This window comes from Amblyomma americanum, chromosome 1, assembly GCF_052857255.1.
Source record: "Amblyomma americanum isolate KBUSLIRL-KWMA chromosome 1, ASM5285725v1, whole genome shotgun sequence".
Taxonomy (NCBI): Eukaryota; Metazoa; Arthropoda; class Arachnida; order Ixodida; family Ixodidae; genus Amblyomma; species Amblyomma americanum.
In genome coordinates, this window is record NC_135497.1 from 200,651,910 (window position 1) to 200,669,945 (window position 18,036).

Sequence of the window (18,036 nt, forward strand, 5' to 3'; positions counted from 1 at the left end):
TGCAGATAAATATTTTTAAATCGGACGTGAAAGCAGATTAAATAACAAGTTCTATATTATATTATCGTGTATGCATCGTTCTTTGATGCAAGATCATTAGTGCCCCCATATAAGCCTTTGCTGCTTTTTCTTGGTAAAATAAAGAAGGAAAAAATTTTGCATTTTCAGAATTTTTTATTATAAATGTCGTTCATGTTTCAGTCACAATAAATTTTTCATCGTTCGCTTGGTGGTAGAGTTGCTGCCAAAATATTTTGAACTTTCTTTAACGAGTATTTTTTAAGAAAATCAGTCCCAAAGTTGGCAAAAAGTGATGCTTTTCTTAGATTGAGACCTAAATTAAGCATAAAGGCCCTCGAGATAAAAATACTTGAGATAACTCAGTAAACACATACACTTATTAGCTTGCAATCCACAATGTTTTGTTCGAGTAAATTTTGTCTGAGGCGAGAAAAAATTTTTTGAAGTTCACTACCAGTGCACTGGGCGGCACTGCCCAGCTGTGCTTTGGCGGCGCGAGACCTACGCACTGCAGCTCAATTTGGGTGCGCCTTGTGGGGTTGACTCGGGGAGATAATAGTTTCTCCCCGCTTAATCATGGCTGACACGGTTCAAAGCCGCCCGGACCCCACCCCGTGATCGCGTACGCTACCGAGCGCTCGCCGACCACGGCGGGCCTTGCTCTGAGGGAACAAAGGAACGACACACTGGCTGACACAAACAGGCATTTATTGCTACGGCAACAATAACGCCAGCTAGCAACAAGGTACGCTAATGAATCAAGGTCGCCCGACTCACCAGCAAGGTTCCGAGCGAATGTTCGCCCTCGCTAGGGCAAGGGATATATACTCCAAAGGCCGGACGGGACGAGTACGGGAGCCTGTCTTCCCGTCACTTCCTCGCGCTTCGGCTGGGATCGTCAGCGCGAGGGGACGTGTCGCTCGCGGCTCCGCTCTTCGCCGGCGGGGCGAGGAAACGACGGGGAGACAGGCTCCCGTACTCGTCCCGTCCGGCCTTCGGAATATATATCCCTTGCCCTAGCGCGGGCGAACATTCGCTCGGAACCTTGCTGGTGAGTCGGACAACCTCGATTCATTAGAGTACCTTGTTGCTAGCTGGCGTTATTGTTGCTGTAGCAATAAATGCCTGTTTGTGTCAGCCAGTGTGTCGTTCCTTTGTTTCCTCAGAGCAAGGCCCGCCGTGGTCGGCGAGCGCTCGGTAGCGTACGCGATCACGGGGTGGGGTCCGGGGTGCTTTGAACAGTGTCAGCCGCGATTGAGTGGGGAGAACGTATTTATCTCCCCAAATCAAACCCCACAGCCTGTAAACTCTGGATCCAGTATATGTGGGTCAATGCTATTTTCTCAGTGCCAAATGGTAGTAAAATAACCATTAGCACTATTGCCGCATTTTGTTTTTACTGTAATAGTATTTTAACAATCTACATTTGTGTAAAAAAAATTCCCTATTTTTTGATGGAGCTGCATCACAGTATAAGAATAAAAAGAACTTTCTGAATCTCTGCTACCATGAACAAGATCAGTCTTTTGGCAGAATGGAATTTCTTCGCTACTTCACATGGAAAAAGTGCGTGCGATGGTGTCGTGGCACACTGAAACATATCGCAGCAAGAGAAAGCTTGCAGAGGCCATATCAGGATCAAATTATATCACCAGAGGACCTGTTTACCTGACAAAAAATAATGTGAAAGGAGTTACAGTAATCTGAATGCCCAACGCAGAAATACAAGAAAAAAATAGAACTGGCTTCCAGATTCGCCATGGCAATCACAGTGAAAGGAACGCAACAGTTCCACTATTTCAAGGCAGCGACGTCTTCAACACTTCATGTTGGCATCACATCGATCTCAAACATCCAAGAAATTCATGTCAAGAAAGAGACGTGAACATACAGGTGGCCTCATACTGAAACCAAAAATTGAAATGTTGAACAGATGAGTAGATGAGATAACAAAAGGCAGAGAACAAGAATGTAGAGAAATTTTTTATTTGCAGGGTATAGCCTCCTGCTATAAGTGTCCATAGGCCCGTTCAAGCCATCTTTTCATTCTGTTGTAAGACAGGAGAGAAGAAATGACCATGTCGTTCTTCTGCCTCTGCAACGTTTACGATTAACTGCCACACAATAAGCATCACATCGATGTTTTATTCATTTACCTGGCCACGCTGAGGCCAAAAATGAGTGTTAAACTGAGGAAAGTACCTTGTTCAAGATGGATTTTTACTGGCATCCACTGACTGAGAACATGTTCGCTTGGCAAAGACCTAAAGTAAACATGCGTGCCAAAAAAAGTGTTGGTGCCGCACACGTGTGATGCAGTGAAACCACATTTCGGCGGTGCCGACCATTGACACTGGTAGTGAACTTCAAAAATTTTTTTCTCGTGTGAGACAAAATTTACTCGAACAAACTATAGTGGATTGCAAGCTAATAAGTGTATGTGTTTACTGAGTTATCTCAAGTATTTTTGCCTCGACGGCCTTTATGCTTAATTTAGGTCTCAATCTAAGAAAAGTATCACTTTTTGCCAACTTTGGGACTGATTTTCTTAAAAAATGCTCTTTAAAGAAAGTTCAAAATATTTTTGGCAGCAACTCTACCACCAAGTGAACGGTGAAAAAATTTATTGTGACTGAAACATGAACGACATTTATAATGAATTCTAAAAACGCACAATTTTTTGCTTCTTTATTTTACCGAGAAAAAGCAGCAAAGGCTTATATGGGGGCACTAATGACGTTGCATCAAAGGAGATACATACATGACAATATAAGATAGAATTAGTTATTTAATCTGCTTTCACGCCTGACTTAGAAATATTTATCGGCAAGCAACTTTCGCGTGTTCGTGAAAACTTCGAAAGGCACTTACGTGAGAGAGAATAATTTTTCCACGAAAATACTTTAGAAAAACGGTATTCACATAACTGACAATTACCTGAATTTTTTTCAACAAAATCAGTGATGGCTACTTTTGGGGTCTGGGACGTTTCGCATAGAATGACCCAGCTATAATGTTGAAATGTTTTCAGAGCATATGTGCAAAGACAGGCATGTCTATCAAAGACACAGAAATGCTGCACATAAGGATGATAATGCATGATACGAAATAATCACGATAAATATTAAAAGTAAGCAATAACAAAAATAAAGTGTTTCTTATATACCACAGCAGAATAAGTGCAATAGTTAATTATTTTCATGGGTAAATATAGCCTGAAGAAAGAAACCTGATCTGCCCGTGATACTGACTTAAAAAAAAAAAAAACAGGTGTTTTACTTGCTGAATTCAAAATGAACTAATACCTAAACCCCAAACCAGAAGGATATATCTATAATGTACAAGCTACCAATTGAGACAAAGCTTAGCTTTATAAATTAAAAACTCAAAAATAATAATTATGAAACAAGGCAAATATTCTTCAGATTCTGTTACTGGGTCAGCAACATATAAGACAGCGTTTGTAATCTGTGAACAGTAAGGCCCTGCAAGAGTTAGTGACAAAATGTATACAAGGTCAAAGACAAAAGATTCTTTAAGCCCTCCCAAAAGGAAAGGACAAGCAAGAAAGCACAAACAAAGGGAACAACTGGATGGTGCTGCCTACCTGATAGCTCTGATGAAGGCCTGGTGACACCCTGGATGTGGCCCTTTGCCAGGCTAGCTGTATCCAAGCGATATGTGTCTTGTAGCCGCAGTAGCGCAAAAGCTGCTCCAGTCAGGTCTTCCTCATCAGGGAAGCGCAAGTGGCCCGAGTGCGTGATGTTCTCCACCATTGCTGTTAACAAAATTGCCAGTGCTGTTAATGCACACAAGTAGGCATAAAAATGGTACTCACATCAGATAACCAGTGTTAGAAAAAACATGTGGCACCAGGTTTTTCTCACTAAAAGACTCACAAAATGGTTAGAGGCTGTTCATTTTTGAAAGCAGAGATGCACAACTTTTTAAAGCAGCCAGCAGAGGCCAAATGGCAGGCCTCAGCTCTGTGCAAAGAAGCAAACATGCGACATGTTTTGTGTGAGGTGACAGACAGCTTGAAGCAACAAAGAATTTTCCTCTTGTCTAAGCTGCCATGTATAAGCCAGGCACAGATGTCCACGAGGGCCTTGAAGATACCATGAATACCGTATTTACTTGTGTAATTTGCGCATATTTTTTCCTCAAATTAAAGCTTCACAAAGGAGGTGTGCAAATCACGCAGATATTCCGTGACCACGCCCTAAAAAACTCCACAAAGGTCATAACGAGCAATGTGAACGGTATATTGATGTGTACAAGTCAACTGACTCCAAATATAGTTATATTAGAATATATTTACACCAAGCCATTTATACCCACTTGACACACTGAAAAATGCTGTAACACAGTCGGATTCACTCAGAAGCGAAAGATCCCACTTCAGAGTGTGCTGCCATGTTGGCTATTTATTTCCTCGAGGTCCTTGAGCATCCGCTATACTATTGGAACATCAGCAGTCTGTGTGAGGTCACTGTCTGGCTTCTTTGGCACTTTTCGCTGCATCTGAGCTACTGCATCCGAACCACAGCATCCATTTCCGGCATCTTGGCCAATCACGCGTCATTGAAAGGGACAGTTTCGAAAAGGGCACAAGTTGGAATATGGGCCCAACCCAATCCAACAGAAGCTATTTCAGCTGCCCTTTAAGGAAGCAAGCATTCTTTCAAGGTAACTGGAGGTGTCTGCCTTGAAATGAACATTTTAAGGGGGGATGAGGGTCGTGAAAACTTTTTTTTATTTCTTAACATATCTTCCTGAAAATTGGCATGCAGATATATCTTTGAATGCTAATCCCAAATATATATTCAGATTTTATATATTTCATCTAGAAATGAAGATATGGCAAAATAATTTATGCCACTTAGGTCTTTTCTTACGGGCCATTATGGTGATTTCGTATTAAAAAAACTAGTTTTAAAGTAATGCTGTCATTCTTGAGCCCATTGCACATCCTAAAGCTAAAAAAATTTTTTAGAAGTCATCAGATAGGTCATGAATGAATAACAAAGTAGGAAAAAAAAACAATGTGGGAGTAATTAGTTTACATCTGGCCTAATTGCTAGTCTATTGGGTTTAATGAAAATTGGAAAGCTTTAGGATGTAGCTGAGGTGTTGATGAAAAAAATGATACCTACTTCAATAAAATCAGTCGATGCAAACATTATGAAAAGTTCCGTAAGGCAAAGGCATTTGATCGAAAAAGCAAAGCTGAGAAAATTGCATTCAAAGTTTTGCTTACTCTGCCATTTTTGTTTACTGATCATATGGAAAAATTTAATGCTTTAGCATGTAGCCCAGTCATTGCTGAACACAATACCACTAAAATTACAGAAATCTGTTCACGTAAAGATTGTGAAAACCTCTGTTTTGCATTGGCACTTGACAAAAAAAAAGCTCAGAAAATCACTTGCTATTTTCTTTGAATCTGCCACACATTCACAAAATTCCTGGGCAGTAGTCCTGAGTGCTGTCAGGCTTGTGCTTCTTGGCCATCCTCTTCTTCACCTTTTCAGCATTGGTGTGACCCTTATCAGACCTGCACAGCCTCTGTTTATCTTTTTCAAGGCTCCTACCAATGAGGCAGCTCCCAGGCCTGTAACCAAGCTGTGCTACAACAGCTCTGCTGGTTGCTGCCATTCCTTGGTTGAAGCGAGAAACTGCTTCTTGCGAGGTTAAGAACAGGACAGTGAGGAGTGTCTAATGCGAATGTTCAAGCTTCAGCTTAGAGTGCACGTCTTGGCGCTCTGCCAAGTTCGCCGAGTGCAGACGACGGGAAGGAGCCGAACAACGCGGCCGCGAGGGGCAAAGCATGCGTCACGGCCAATCAGAGGGCTGCGCCTCAAGGAGGCGCCCGTTTTACCCAATCGGCGGCTGTCTCGCGACGCTTTCCCCCTTGCGAACGGGTGCTGATGGCTCCGCTGTGCGAGGGTCTACAACGTGCCAAGAGGCGTCAAAATGGAGAGCGGGACACCAGCTTTCAAACGAGACCAAGATGGCGCCGATCGGTTCGCGTCGCGCGGAGCTACGGCAGCTTGAAAATGGGGCAAACCTTCGCGCTTGGCGTTTAATTTCGGCTCACCGACGTTTCTAAATTGCCGTTTTTTTCATATTTTGAGTTGGAATTCAGCTAAAATATTTTGTAGAGGCATAACTGGGACATTAAAGACTTCAAAATCGCAATTTTTGAAAATTGCCATTTTTTACCATTTTTCGCGATTTCAAGACCCGCTTCCCCCCTTAAGGCAGGAAGCATTCTTTCATGGTAGCTGGAGCTGTCTGTCTGGTAATGTACCTTTTAAGAGAGGAACCATTCTTACATGGTAACTGGAGGTGCCTGCCTGGTAATAAACCACGCAGTTTAAGATGGTAAAGCATGAGGTGGTACACACACATGAAAAAGTTGCACATACCTACATGCAAATGTTGCACACGCTTACATGCATAAAGTTGTGGACACAAGACAGATGAAGGCAGAATGGTACCCTTCAAAGGTAGTATATGGTTCCTTAACCTACAGTGAAGAGTGTACCCTTAACTGTACTGGAGAAGCACAAGGTGACATATAACACAGCACTCACCATATTCTTGTTGACAGCGCGTTAAAGCACAGGGACAGAAGAAACGCAGAGGACGACGTCACAGGCGCTGATCTTCAACTTTATTCAAGAATCATCGAAACACTGCATATATACCCATGACAGAGACGCCACCAAGCGGCGAAAGTTTTATGCGCTCGTGGAAACAGAGATGATAAGGCAGGTGGGGCAAAATGACAAAGGCTAAAAAAACCGAAAAATTTTGAACAGAGCAGGAAAAAGCAGAGCAAGAAGATGCAAAAAACTTTACCAAGTCATTTGAAAGAAACACTCCGACACGTGAAAATAGTGGCGCAGATGACAGACAGAATTTTGAAGACGGTTCCCGAAAACATTGAACCAAAATATACGCGTAAAACAAAAATCAGACGTGGCGAAAAAAGAAAAGCATAGTGGCAAGCAAAAACCAACAATGAAAAAGCACAGTGGTGATGGATAGGCAAACGAAAATTTAACGATACAGGTGAAGCCTACAATTAACGCGGCTAAACACAGAAGATAAAATGCACTGGATAGATAAAACGATAAAAAACTGGGAGGAGCATGAAAGATGAAGCCAACAAAAAACATGGCTAAAGCTAAAAGATGAGGTGCATAAAAACAATAAAAGCGAAAAGGAGAGAATAGTGGGAAAAAAATTTTTTGTTTAACTCCTTTGTAAAACCATTACTACTTCAAACAGGCCCCGATAGAAAGATTAACTCTTTTTTCGACAATGAAACCGAGGGTGCACTTACACATTCACCCTCGTGCCTAGCAATCTCGGTTGCTTCCACTATTTCACGTGTCAACTTGTTCCTGTGCTTTTTTATCACAGTGGCTTTTTCGAACAAAGGATGGCATGGATTTTGTGGGTCACAGTTTCGGCAGTGGACGGGCAGATTCCTGAGTGAAGTACCAGATAAATCGTTCTTGTGTTCCCTCAGCCTATCATTGATACATCGGCTTGTTTGGCCGATGTATACCTTGCGACAGGACAAAGGAATTGAGTAAACGACGCCTTCCGCGCATGCCGTAGAGGGATCTCTGTGCCGAATGGTGCAACCTCTTTTTCTTTTCTCTTTTTCATTTACAATCCTACAGAGCTGCGAAAGGCGCTGAGGGGCGGAAAAAACGACGTCCACTCCTGCTTTGCTTCCAATTTTTTTAAGGTTGTGTGAAATTTGGTGCATGTAGGGGATAACAGCAACCTTTTTATATTGCTTGCGCGCTTCAGCCGGAGCCCTCCTATTCTCGCGCTTGATAATTTTCAGAACTTTTTCTGCAACAGAACTAAGCAGTTGTGGCGGGTACCCTGAGTGCGTGAGCCTGCTTATCTGGTTTGTGAAGCTTTCCTGAAGTTTGTGCTCACATGACTTGTTCAAGGAGTTAAGAAAGGAAGACTGGATAATACCTCTTTTCACCAGCTTCGAGTGAGCGGAGTCATAAGGTAGGATGGCCTTTTTGCCCCTCGGTTCAAATGCCCAGCACACGTGATTGGGCGTGAAGAAAATCCTTAGCTCCAGGAAGCGCAAGGAATCATTGTCCGGCAGTTCGTGTGTTAGTTCGAGTGGAGCTACAGTACCCTTAAAAACACTAAAAATTTGAGGCACTTCCTGAATAAAAGCTTCGTTGTCGCAGTCTAAAAGGACTAAGAAATCATCGACGAAGCGGAAAATTTTTTGAACGCTTGAATGCTCAAATTGGTTCCTGAGAGCTCTGTCATGCATGGCAAGAAAAAGATCGCTAAGCACGGGGGCAATGCATGATCCTATACAGATTCCTTGTTTTTGAATGAAACGTGACCCATTCCATTCAGTAACAGTTGATTTTAGGTATACAAAGAGCAATTCCAAGAACCCATCCACCGAAACACCACACTCATTCTGGAAGGTTATGGCGCCGTGATTGTCGATAGCTTCGCGAACGCATTTCATGAGGTCATTTTGAGGGATAGAATAAAACAAATCCTTGACGTCTATAGAAAAACCGCGAAAGACTTTACCTCTATTCGCATTCAATAACCCAATGACTTGTTCCGTGTTCTTCACCAGAAAGGGATCATGAATAGAAAGCAATTTCAGGTTATCTTGCAAGTACTTAGCTACATCTTTCTGCCAGGTATTTTTCTCCGAAACAATAACACGCAGAGGGCACCCTACCTTGTGTGTTTTGGCGGTGAAGAACATTTGCAAGCAAGTGTTATTGTTACCTTCTATTGAATGAGCCAGCTTTTCGAGATTAAATCTTTGGCAAAGTTTTTTAGCTACATTTCTTTGCTTGGCTGCTAAAGTGACCGGGCTATTTTTAAACGCTGCCTGAATTGCTTCGGCGGCCTTGGACAGGTACAATTGTTCAGGTAGAATCACAAACCCCCCCTCCTTGTCAGCAGTTAACAGAGATAAATGATTATCACTTAAATGCGAAATTGTTTTTTTTATTGGAAACTTCTTTCCTTCAGACTTGCTTCGCATCAACAAAAATTTTTTTCCCACTATTTTCTCCTTTTCGCTTTTATTGTTTTTATGCACCTCATCTTTTAGCTTTAGCCGTGTTTTTTGTTGGCTTCATCTTTCATGCTCCTCCCAGTTTTTTATCGTTTTATCTATCCAGCGCATTTTATCTTCTGTGTTTAGCCGCATTAATTGTAGGCTTCACCTGTATCGTTAAATTTTCGTTTGCCTATCCAATCACCACTGTGCTTTTTCATTGTTGGTTTTTGCTTGCCACTATGTTTTCTTTTTTCGCCCCGTTTGATTTTTGTTTTACACGTATATTTTGGTTCAATGTTTTCGGGAACCGTCTTCAAAATTCTGTCTGTCATCTGCGTCACTATTTTCACGTGTCGGAGTGTTTCTTTCAAATGACTTGGTAAAGTTTTTTGCATCTTCTTGCTCTGCTTTTTCCTGCTCTGTTCAAAATTTTTCGGTTTTTTTAGCCTTTGTCATTTTGCCCCACCTGCCTTATCATCTCTGTTTCCACGAGCGCATAAAACTTTCGCCGCTTGGTGGCATCTCTGTCATGGGTATATATGCAGTGTTTCGATGATTCTTGAATAAAGTTGAAGATCAGCGCCTGTGACGTCGTCCTCTGTGTTTCTTCTGTCCCTGTGCTTTAACGCGCTGTCAACAAGAATGGATCATTACCAACTAGCCCGGCAATTTGTCCTACTCACCATATTGTCAGTAGTGGGCAGGATTACTTTGTGATAAAAGCTTTGATAATACCTCTGTACGTGAACCATTAGAACTACTCTGGCAACAGATTTAAGCTCTTAAACCCTGATTTAAAAACAAACCTCCTATAACTGACTCTAGTGTTATATAGCGGCCTCCTCGCCATTATATATGAACTACATGCAGTCCACAAAGAATACAGCTAAGAACTGACAAAAGAGAACAGATAATTAAATAAAAAATGAACATACCTAACATTATAGTAGCTATGGCAAATGCCTATTAATACATCTTCTGAGGCCAACGTGAGATATTCTACTTACGCAGTAAACAGCACCAAACAACAAAGACAGTGGCTAAAAGATAGGGTGAGTGCTGTCCTTTTTCTGTCCTCCTTCTGCTGCTGACTTCTCTTCTCTCGTGCCCCCTATAAACTGGTACGAACTTGGCCAGTCTGCCACTTTTTTTAGCCTGATACCTTGCCTTTTGCAGAATGCAAGTGTTCTATACAAGAAATAAAGCCTATAATTTTCTCAAGCAAGAAATTGATTCCACACAGCCGCATGCTTAAAAGAAAAATATCCTGCTGTTTTACACACCATGAGTCTGGATATGAAAAATGATATGAGATAATTTCATTGTTATTTCACTGTTATATTAAGTCCCAAAGAAGGTACAATGTACGCTACAAGGGATGCTGTACTCGAAGGTTCCAGGCCGATTCTAGCCATCTGGGTTTTTGTTCATGTCATAACCTCACCGTATGAGCAGTTTTGCATTACACTTCCATTGTAATGCAGCCACTCCAGTGCTGCCATGTCCTGAACCTTCAATGTCAAGCTGCTGAGCCACTGCAACTGCAGGAGGCATTTTTAGAATGAGAGTTGAACATGCTACCAAAATATCCAATTATAGTGGCGGCATCTGGTTTCCTTAAAGTGAACCATTTTTGCCAACCGAAGTTTCTCATTAGGTCTAGAAGCTGCCGAACTGTCAAACGAAACAAAATATGAGGCAAATTTACCACTCATCCATTTTGCTATATGCAAGGTAAGATGAAGCCAAAGCCCTGTGAGCCATTTATATCCAGTTGACACATTGAAATCCAACATACCCAATATCACTAAAACATGCTACCATAACATCACTACATCAGGGCATCACTATAGGAGGTATTCATGTGACGTCGTCCAGAAGGGGCGCTAGCAGCTAGCGCCGCATTCGCCATGTTCGCAGTTGTGTGCGTGGCTGCTGCAGCCAGCCGCAGCATTTAACTCCTTGTAATCTGTGAACTGTGAGCATTTTCACGTCTCGTCGTAGATTCTCATCGCAGACGAATTTTTATCCAGCCTGTAAAACTGTGTGACTGAGTGGATACGCCCTGAACTGCGTGAAACAGAAAAGTAAAAATATCAACCCGTCCAACTACGGTGGCACCGGCCTAATGAGCAACATACAAGACTGTTGCCGTGTATTGAAATCCCCGGTATCGAGGTCTGTCTTGTGCATGGCTTATGCTTTGCGACAGGTAAACAAATTAAAGCGGATGAGCCCATGTGCTGTGCTTGAGAGTGCTGACAGCCGGAATGCCATTTTAAGAAAGGTGAGTAATTTTTTACGTGTCTGCTCGCTTAAATAGCTTAATTTGCTATCTCTGTCTACTGAAAGTGATGTGTTACTACTAGTGAATCTAGTGGAATTACTACACATCGTGTGGCTGCAAGCCTAGATTCCAGGTCATGTGCATTCGAAACAGCACTATGTTGCTATAATCAAAACTGTAAAACATTCTCAATGGACATGCTGTTCGTGCTGCAAGCGCATGACAGTATTTGTTCTATGGTCCTGGTGCGTAAATAAGGCCGCTATGAGGCTCTGCCTTGCTGCTGAAACAGCATTTGTGAACATCAGCTGTTTGCGAGATACAGCCGCTGGAAATATGAGTTTCTGTGGCAAGAGTTTAGGAATTTGGGAAATTAATAATGCGCTGTTTTATCCGTGATGTGTACTGCATGAATAGCAGACGGTTATTAACTGATATAAAAAGCTGCAAGGCAAGCATATACTTTCTTGCGTGCAGTGCAGTCAGCCAGTTTTGCTAATGAGTTGTGGCACAAGCTAGGGTGGCCACCTAACTGCAACACTGAACATGCAGCGCAGTTATATTATGGCACAAAAGAATTCTGCAGCAAACTTCACACCCACACAGTGTTCCACAAGAAAAGTGGACGGTGACGCATTTAACAACACGCAAAAACGTTACGGATCACTAACAACCTACCTTGATACAAGGGCTACGACTAATCATAAGTTTTAGACTTTTTAATCATTCTGTAAGTGTTGAATAATTCAATAACTCTATGCCCAAAACACTGCAGGTGCATTTGAAGCTGCAAAACAGGTACACATATTGTGTTCTACGATTGAAACTATTAAAGGAAGCAATCAGCAACAGCAAACCTGGACTGCTCACCTTTCCCTTCAGTGTCCAACATCAACCTTGCGACAGCCTTCCAATCAGCTGTGAGTTTTTTCACAAGCAGGAATGCATTGACGGGGTTGGAAATGAACTCATCACCATCTCGACTAGCAGCTTTGTGCAGCTGGTTGAATTCCTGCCTGAGCCTGGATAAAACAAAAAACGAAAGCCGAAGATTGCTTACAATAAGTTGGAGACTACTTAAGACAAGCAAGCTCATTGACACAATTTTTCTATTATTTTGTTGTTTATTTCAAACAAAAAACTCCTAATTTTTTCATTGTCCTTCCTGGAGCCAAAGATGTGATGGCAATAACTGTAACTGTAATAACCAACTAGCCCGCTTCTCTATATTATGCCTGTAAACCCCAGCCAGCTTAACACAGAGTGCCCATCCCTTCCACACATCTTGGCACAAGCCACGAAGATGCATTGACAGGAACTCCAAGCCAACAATACCTCCAGCACCATCTCGTGACAGCCACCTATGTTACCAGTGAAGTTGCATGCACAAACAGTGCAAGCTGGGCAGCAGTAATGAGCCGCTTCCCAGCTCTGTAAATCTTGTAAATCTTTTCAAAGGAAAGCTGAAGAATGTCCTAGCATTTTCTAGCATGGCAGGATAGAAAAATCCTTTCCATCCTGACATGTCAGCATAAACACCCCATGAAGGTTGAACAATCCAAGCTACTTTTACTATCAAGGCAGTAGAAGGTATGCCTCCCCCCTCCCGAATTTTTCTATTGTGCACAACAACAAAGCTGTAATTCCAAAAGAAGCTGCCTAGTACGGCTACCATGGTAAAAATATGTCAAAAGAAGAACAATCTGATCAAATAAATATTATTTTCTTTACAGCCCAATGTGAGCATCTTTACTGATATCAAACTTCTTGAACCAATTACATTCCTAAATAATGTGCTCAAATGCCATTCGATTGAGTTCAGCTCGATGATATCAAAAACTGCACAAGAATACAGTGGTGCAGTTCAAAAACAAAACCTATTTGTGTGTTTTTATTTATGTGATTGTAGCACCTGTGTGTATCTTTTTTATGTGGGTGCCATTTGTGCCAAGTTTTCCAAGGCAGTGGTGTGCATTTAATGTAAACAAAGAGAACCACCTAAGCACACACCTGGTGCAAAGAAATGTAGAAAAATATTGAGGAAATGAAATATTCACCATGCAGTGAGAAAGTCAACATATGAAATAAATTCTGCCGATCTATGCACAAGATCTCAGCATTCCAGCTATTACACGACATTCAACGTGTAGCATTGTGTGAATAAGCTCTAGAAACATGCTTGCTGTTGCATTTCCTTTACTGAAATGCTTGCTTAGCCATTACAAAAACACAGCCAACGCATGCAACGAAAATGAAAAGAAGTCATGCACTGAGAGGTGACTTACTTCTTGATCTTCTCTAGCCGACCTTCCTCAGCATCCAGGTACCGCTGAAGTGTCTGGACAACAGCGCCTTCTGTACGCAGTAGATGCTCAAGGTCAGCCAAAGCAGTGAACACTTCGCTTTGAACTTGAGTGCTCAGGAGGGTGCAAATGCATGTGATTAGGACTGCATGCATGAAGAACTTCTGGACACCTGCCATTTTCGGAGACCTGCAAAAAAGAATAATATGTTTAAACCTGGCACGATAAAAGCTAGATGGCAGTGCAGAGTTAATAAAAGGTGCTTCACACATGCTACTACACACACACACAAAAAAAAAGAATTAATCAAGTAGGATTAACCAATATAAAGTCTCCAACGTAAGTTTAACATAATGAGTTCATGAATGCCAAATATCTACTTTTAACATATTATCTACTGCAAGATACAAAGCAGGGGCCCGCTTAAAAATTAAAGAAAATTTAGCCAAAATGATAGAGGGCCTCATCTGACTCTGGTACTATAACTGATGGTAGCAACACGAGATCAGGGGATCACCTGCAAAAGAACAGTCCAGATTTTTTTAACTGATACAACCCCAGGAAAGAAATAAAAACGAAACAAAAATAAACCATTATAAATTCTAAAAACACATTTGCATCCATGTGGAAACACAATGGTTCCAACTGGTTCCAATATGTTTTTAGAACTTCAATTTCTTGCTTATTTTCCTCAATGGGATAGCCACTATGTCCACAGTGGTGGGTGAAAAATATGCTCACAATCTTGCACTTTCTAGTCCTTACATTTCAGGGTTGTTTAAAATAACACGACCATTAAACAAATTGGAGGGGACACTTAAGCTCCGCCTTAAGGGGTCCCTCAAGGGTGTTTGAGGTTGGTTATAATGCGCTTGCATTATTTAGAGTATAGGCCACCGAGCGTTCATGCCACGTACAAGACCTCAATAGCAAGCAGACCATTTACAATATATTTTTAAAAATTCGTGCTTCTATGCCTCGGGGTGACCAGCGGTGCCAGGCTTTCGCCCGAATCCATGTGCAATGCGTCATGCAGCGCTTGTTATGTCTGCAGCGGAGGGCTATCATTGGTTAACCGCGCCAACTCTTTCTGATGTCACGCAGCTACCATGGCCGCGGCCGGAAGCTCCGCCCCCCCGGCCAACTCCTACGCGCGTTGGCAGCCGGCGGTGGGGCCGAGCAGGAGGGGCCGGTGGAGGAGCGCCGACATTTCAGTGTGCAAAAGTGATGAGTGATCATAAATGCAGAATTGGTCATTCTCAACTTTACATTTATAGATTGCTAGGAGTCCTCATACCACTCCTGGTGCAGTGGTGCAGTGGTCAAGCGATGCGCCACTGTTTTGTGACGGCAGGTGCTGCCACTGGTGGGACATATGTAGCCCAGGTTGCTCTCTCATGACCAAAAATCAATTTAACTACAGATAACTCAGCTTCCACAAAACGCATTAAAAAAATTCTTGCTGGACGATATTTGATAAGCAGCATTTTTTAGCATCCTAGACATACCGCAACAGTATTGAGAGCCCCTTTCAGAGCCCCTTTAAGGGTATGATACAACAGAGTTAATGGACTGATGAACATAAATGCAGAGATGGTCATTCTCGACTTTACATTTATAGATTGCTAGGAGTCCTCATACCACTCCTGGTGCAGTGGCAGCGGTCAAGCGATGCGCCACTGTTTTGTGATGGCAGGTGCTGCCACTGGCGGGACATATGTAGCCCAGGTTGCTCTCTCACGACCAAAAATCTATTTAACTGCCACCTGCCATGGTGGGTTGCTCCTCTGTGGAGATTTTTCGTGGATTTTTCGCTCATGGTCAACACCACTGCTGCTGCCTTTTCTGTGACACGAGCTCCTCAATGTTATTGCGTAAATACACAGGCTTCAAGAAAGCTTGAAATAATGAAGAAATGGTAATAACCACGTCAGTTAGCTCTCTCAGGTGCTCTTCAGCATTTCTCTCGCGAAAAACAATTTTCCCCCCTTATCAGACAAGCATTCAAAGTGGCATTAGGCCTTCCTCACTAGACCATCTACAGAATGACTTCTCCAACTCGGCATTCACAACACACTTGAGGAACTCTGCGCGGCCCACATCACCACACAGATAGCAGAAGTATCCTTGTCACATTAGGCGTAAGTGCAGAGCCAGAAATAGATGAACCAAGAGACCTACCCACACCAATCAGGAAATGGCTCACTATTACACGTCTTCCAAAAAACATGCCTCCTATACACCACGAGGGTAGGAGGATGGCCAGGGCTCCGACTGTCCATCGGAAATATAAGCAGCAACCCGGTGTTACTTATGTCGATGTGGCTGAGCATCCAGCTCCCAAGAGAGCATTTGCAATGGCAGGGGTTACGGCAACACACGCCACAGTCGTGTCAGCCTCCATCTGTGTGTGTACATCCACAATGGCTGAGGAGGCAGCCATCCCTTTAGCCATTGCAGACTCACAGGCAGATATTATCATCAGAGACTCCAAGACTGCCATATCCAATTTCGTCCGGGGTAGAATCGCACAGTCCACTTTCAATATTCTTAACGAGATCCCCTCCCCAGACAGGGACACTGAATTGATTTGAGTGCCGACACACTCTGGCAACCCAAACGAGGCGGCTCACCAGACAGCCTGAGGATCGGTCGGCCAGGTGGTGGACACCTCCGCTCTGGGGACAGCCAAGGATAGCCTCATCTCATTTCATGATCTAACCCACCACTTCCACCTTCCACGAAATAAGTTTCCACCCTCCCACAAGAGAATCAATAAAGAGCAGGAAATCCCCTAGAGAAGACTCCAAACGAGTTCCTTCGCTAACCCGGTAGTTCTATCCCATATGTTGCCAAATCAATTTTCTCCCGCATGCACACTGTGCAATGACAGCGCTACTCTCAACCATATACTGGGGATGCAAGGAGGACCCCTCACCTCCAGAATTAGGGCAACTGCTTCCAGATGACTGGGAAACCCTGCTGCGCAGCTCGAACCCAGACATAGAAGACCGGATCCTCAAGCGTGCCTATGAGATCGCTAGTAGGCTTAACCTGTTGGCCATCTAATAGGGCAGTGTAACCCGGCCCTATATAACTATCCGGCCAAATAAATTTGGTTTCTTCTCTCTCTTCTGCTACACTGTCCATGCAGTCCACAAGGAAGCTAATTAGCAAGCAAAACATCAATGATTATTTTTGTATACATATGTTCACAGTTTCGTACAAAGTGCTTAGATGGTTGGAAATTGTAACATCCGAAACACCAGGATTTGTCAACTGAGTACTCAAGAGATCAAATATATGTTTTCTTCAGAGATGCACATGAGGCTAGAAATGTAAAAAAAAACAAAATCACTCTGCATGAGTATTGTCAAAGGATGTGCTACCGAGAACAATGTTTTTAGAAATATTACTTACTGCATTCACTAGCAAACATGAAAAACACCACAGCTGCAATACCAAGAATGCAAAATTCGTCTGAAAAAATCCCTAGACAAAACTGTGAATACACAACACGCACAACTGTGTAACATAGCACCTAAAAGGGCTAAGCACTGTGTGTATACAAAAAGTAGTAGCTATCACATGCTCAAACTGCTTCAGTCAAGCAAGGAATCTAGCTGCTGCAACAATGTAGCTGTTAACCTGGTCTCAAAGAAAACATAATTGAACTATGAAACTAAGTCATAACATGAAAACTGGAAAAGTTCTCTACATAGTAATAATTATGGCTAAGCCCAAACTGAGATTACTTCACTGTGTCGAACGGACTCAATCTGTGCACAAAGGAGATGTAGAATCAATTCAACTGTGTATGATATGCAGTCTCATTACCAATGTATCATTGCCATTACCAACACTTAACCATTACTATTTCAGTTTGGATTTATGGTGCTGTCTCGTAGCACAGTCACATACTCTTCAGTCAGTTCAATATAGGTGATCAGGCAACTTCTTGGAATATTTCTTGTCACTCTGTCTTCTTAAAACACTCTAAGACTGATCACTATTGAATTTCATCAGAAGTGAAAGCTCTGAGGTGTGTTCAAACTGTGATTTTTTGCCTTAACAAGACCCAGTGAAAAATATTATAAAAACTGCTAATATTTCCATAATATCTGCTCTTCACCATAAGCATTTATTTAGTTAAAACTACCGTTGACAAGGGTGGAAAATTGGGCAAGTCGGTATTGATCCATGAGAAAAGGAGCGCGAAAACGAGGCTCAGGTCCCGGTCGACATGGTTTTGTGGTTTTCCTTTAGTCGAAAATTAGCGCTCGTGCTGTGTGTTCTGTCTTCGTCCGTCGTCTTGTTTTCGCGCTCCTTTTTTCATG

The 18,036-nt window shown here is 42.5% G+C and overlaps 1 protein-coding gene across 2 annotated transcripts in view; it reads right to left on the bottom strand.

Annotated features, from left to right (window-relative positions):
- The window catches only part of PH4alphaEFB (prolyl 4-hydroxylase subunit alpha-1), a 54,547-nt gene that overhangs the window by 33,671 nt on the left and 2,840 nt on the right, over positions 1-18,036 (bottom strand). For both annotated transcript variants that reach the window (XM_077648281.1, XM_077648280.1), the window contains exons 2-4: positions 13,682-13,888; positions 12,267-12,418; positions 3,629-3,799 (exon numbers count right to left, since the gene is read on the bottom strand). In XM_077648281.1, coding sequence (XP_077504407.1) covers positions 3,629-3,799; positions 12,267-12,418; positions 13,682-13,878 — 520 coding nt within the window. In that variant the 5' untranslated portion in view covers positions 13,879-13,888. The remainder of the gene's footprint in view (positions 1-3,628; positions 3,800-12,266; positions 12,419-13,681; positions 13,889-18,036) is intronic.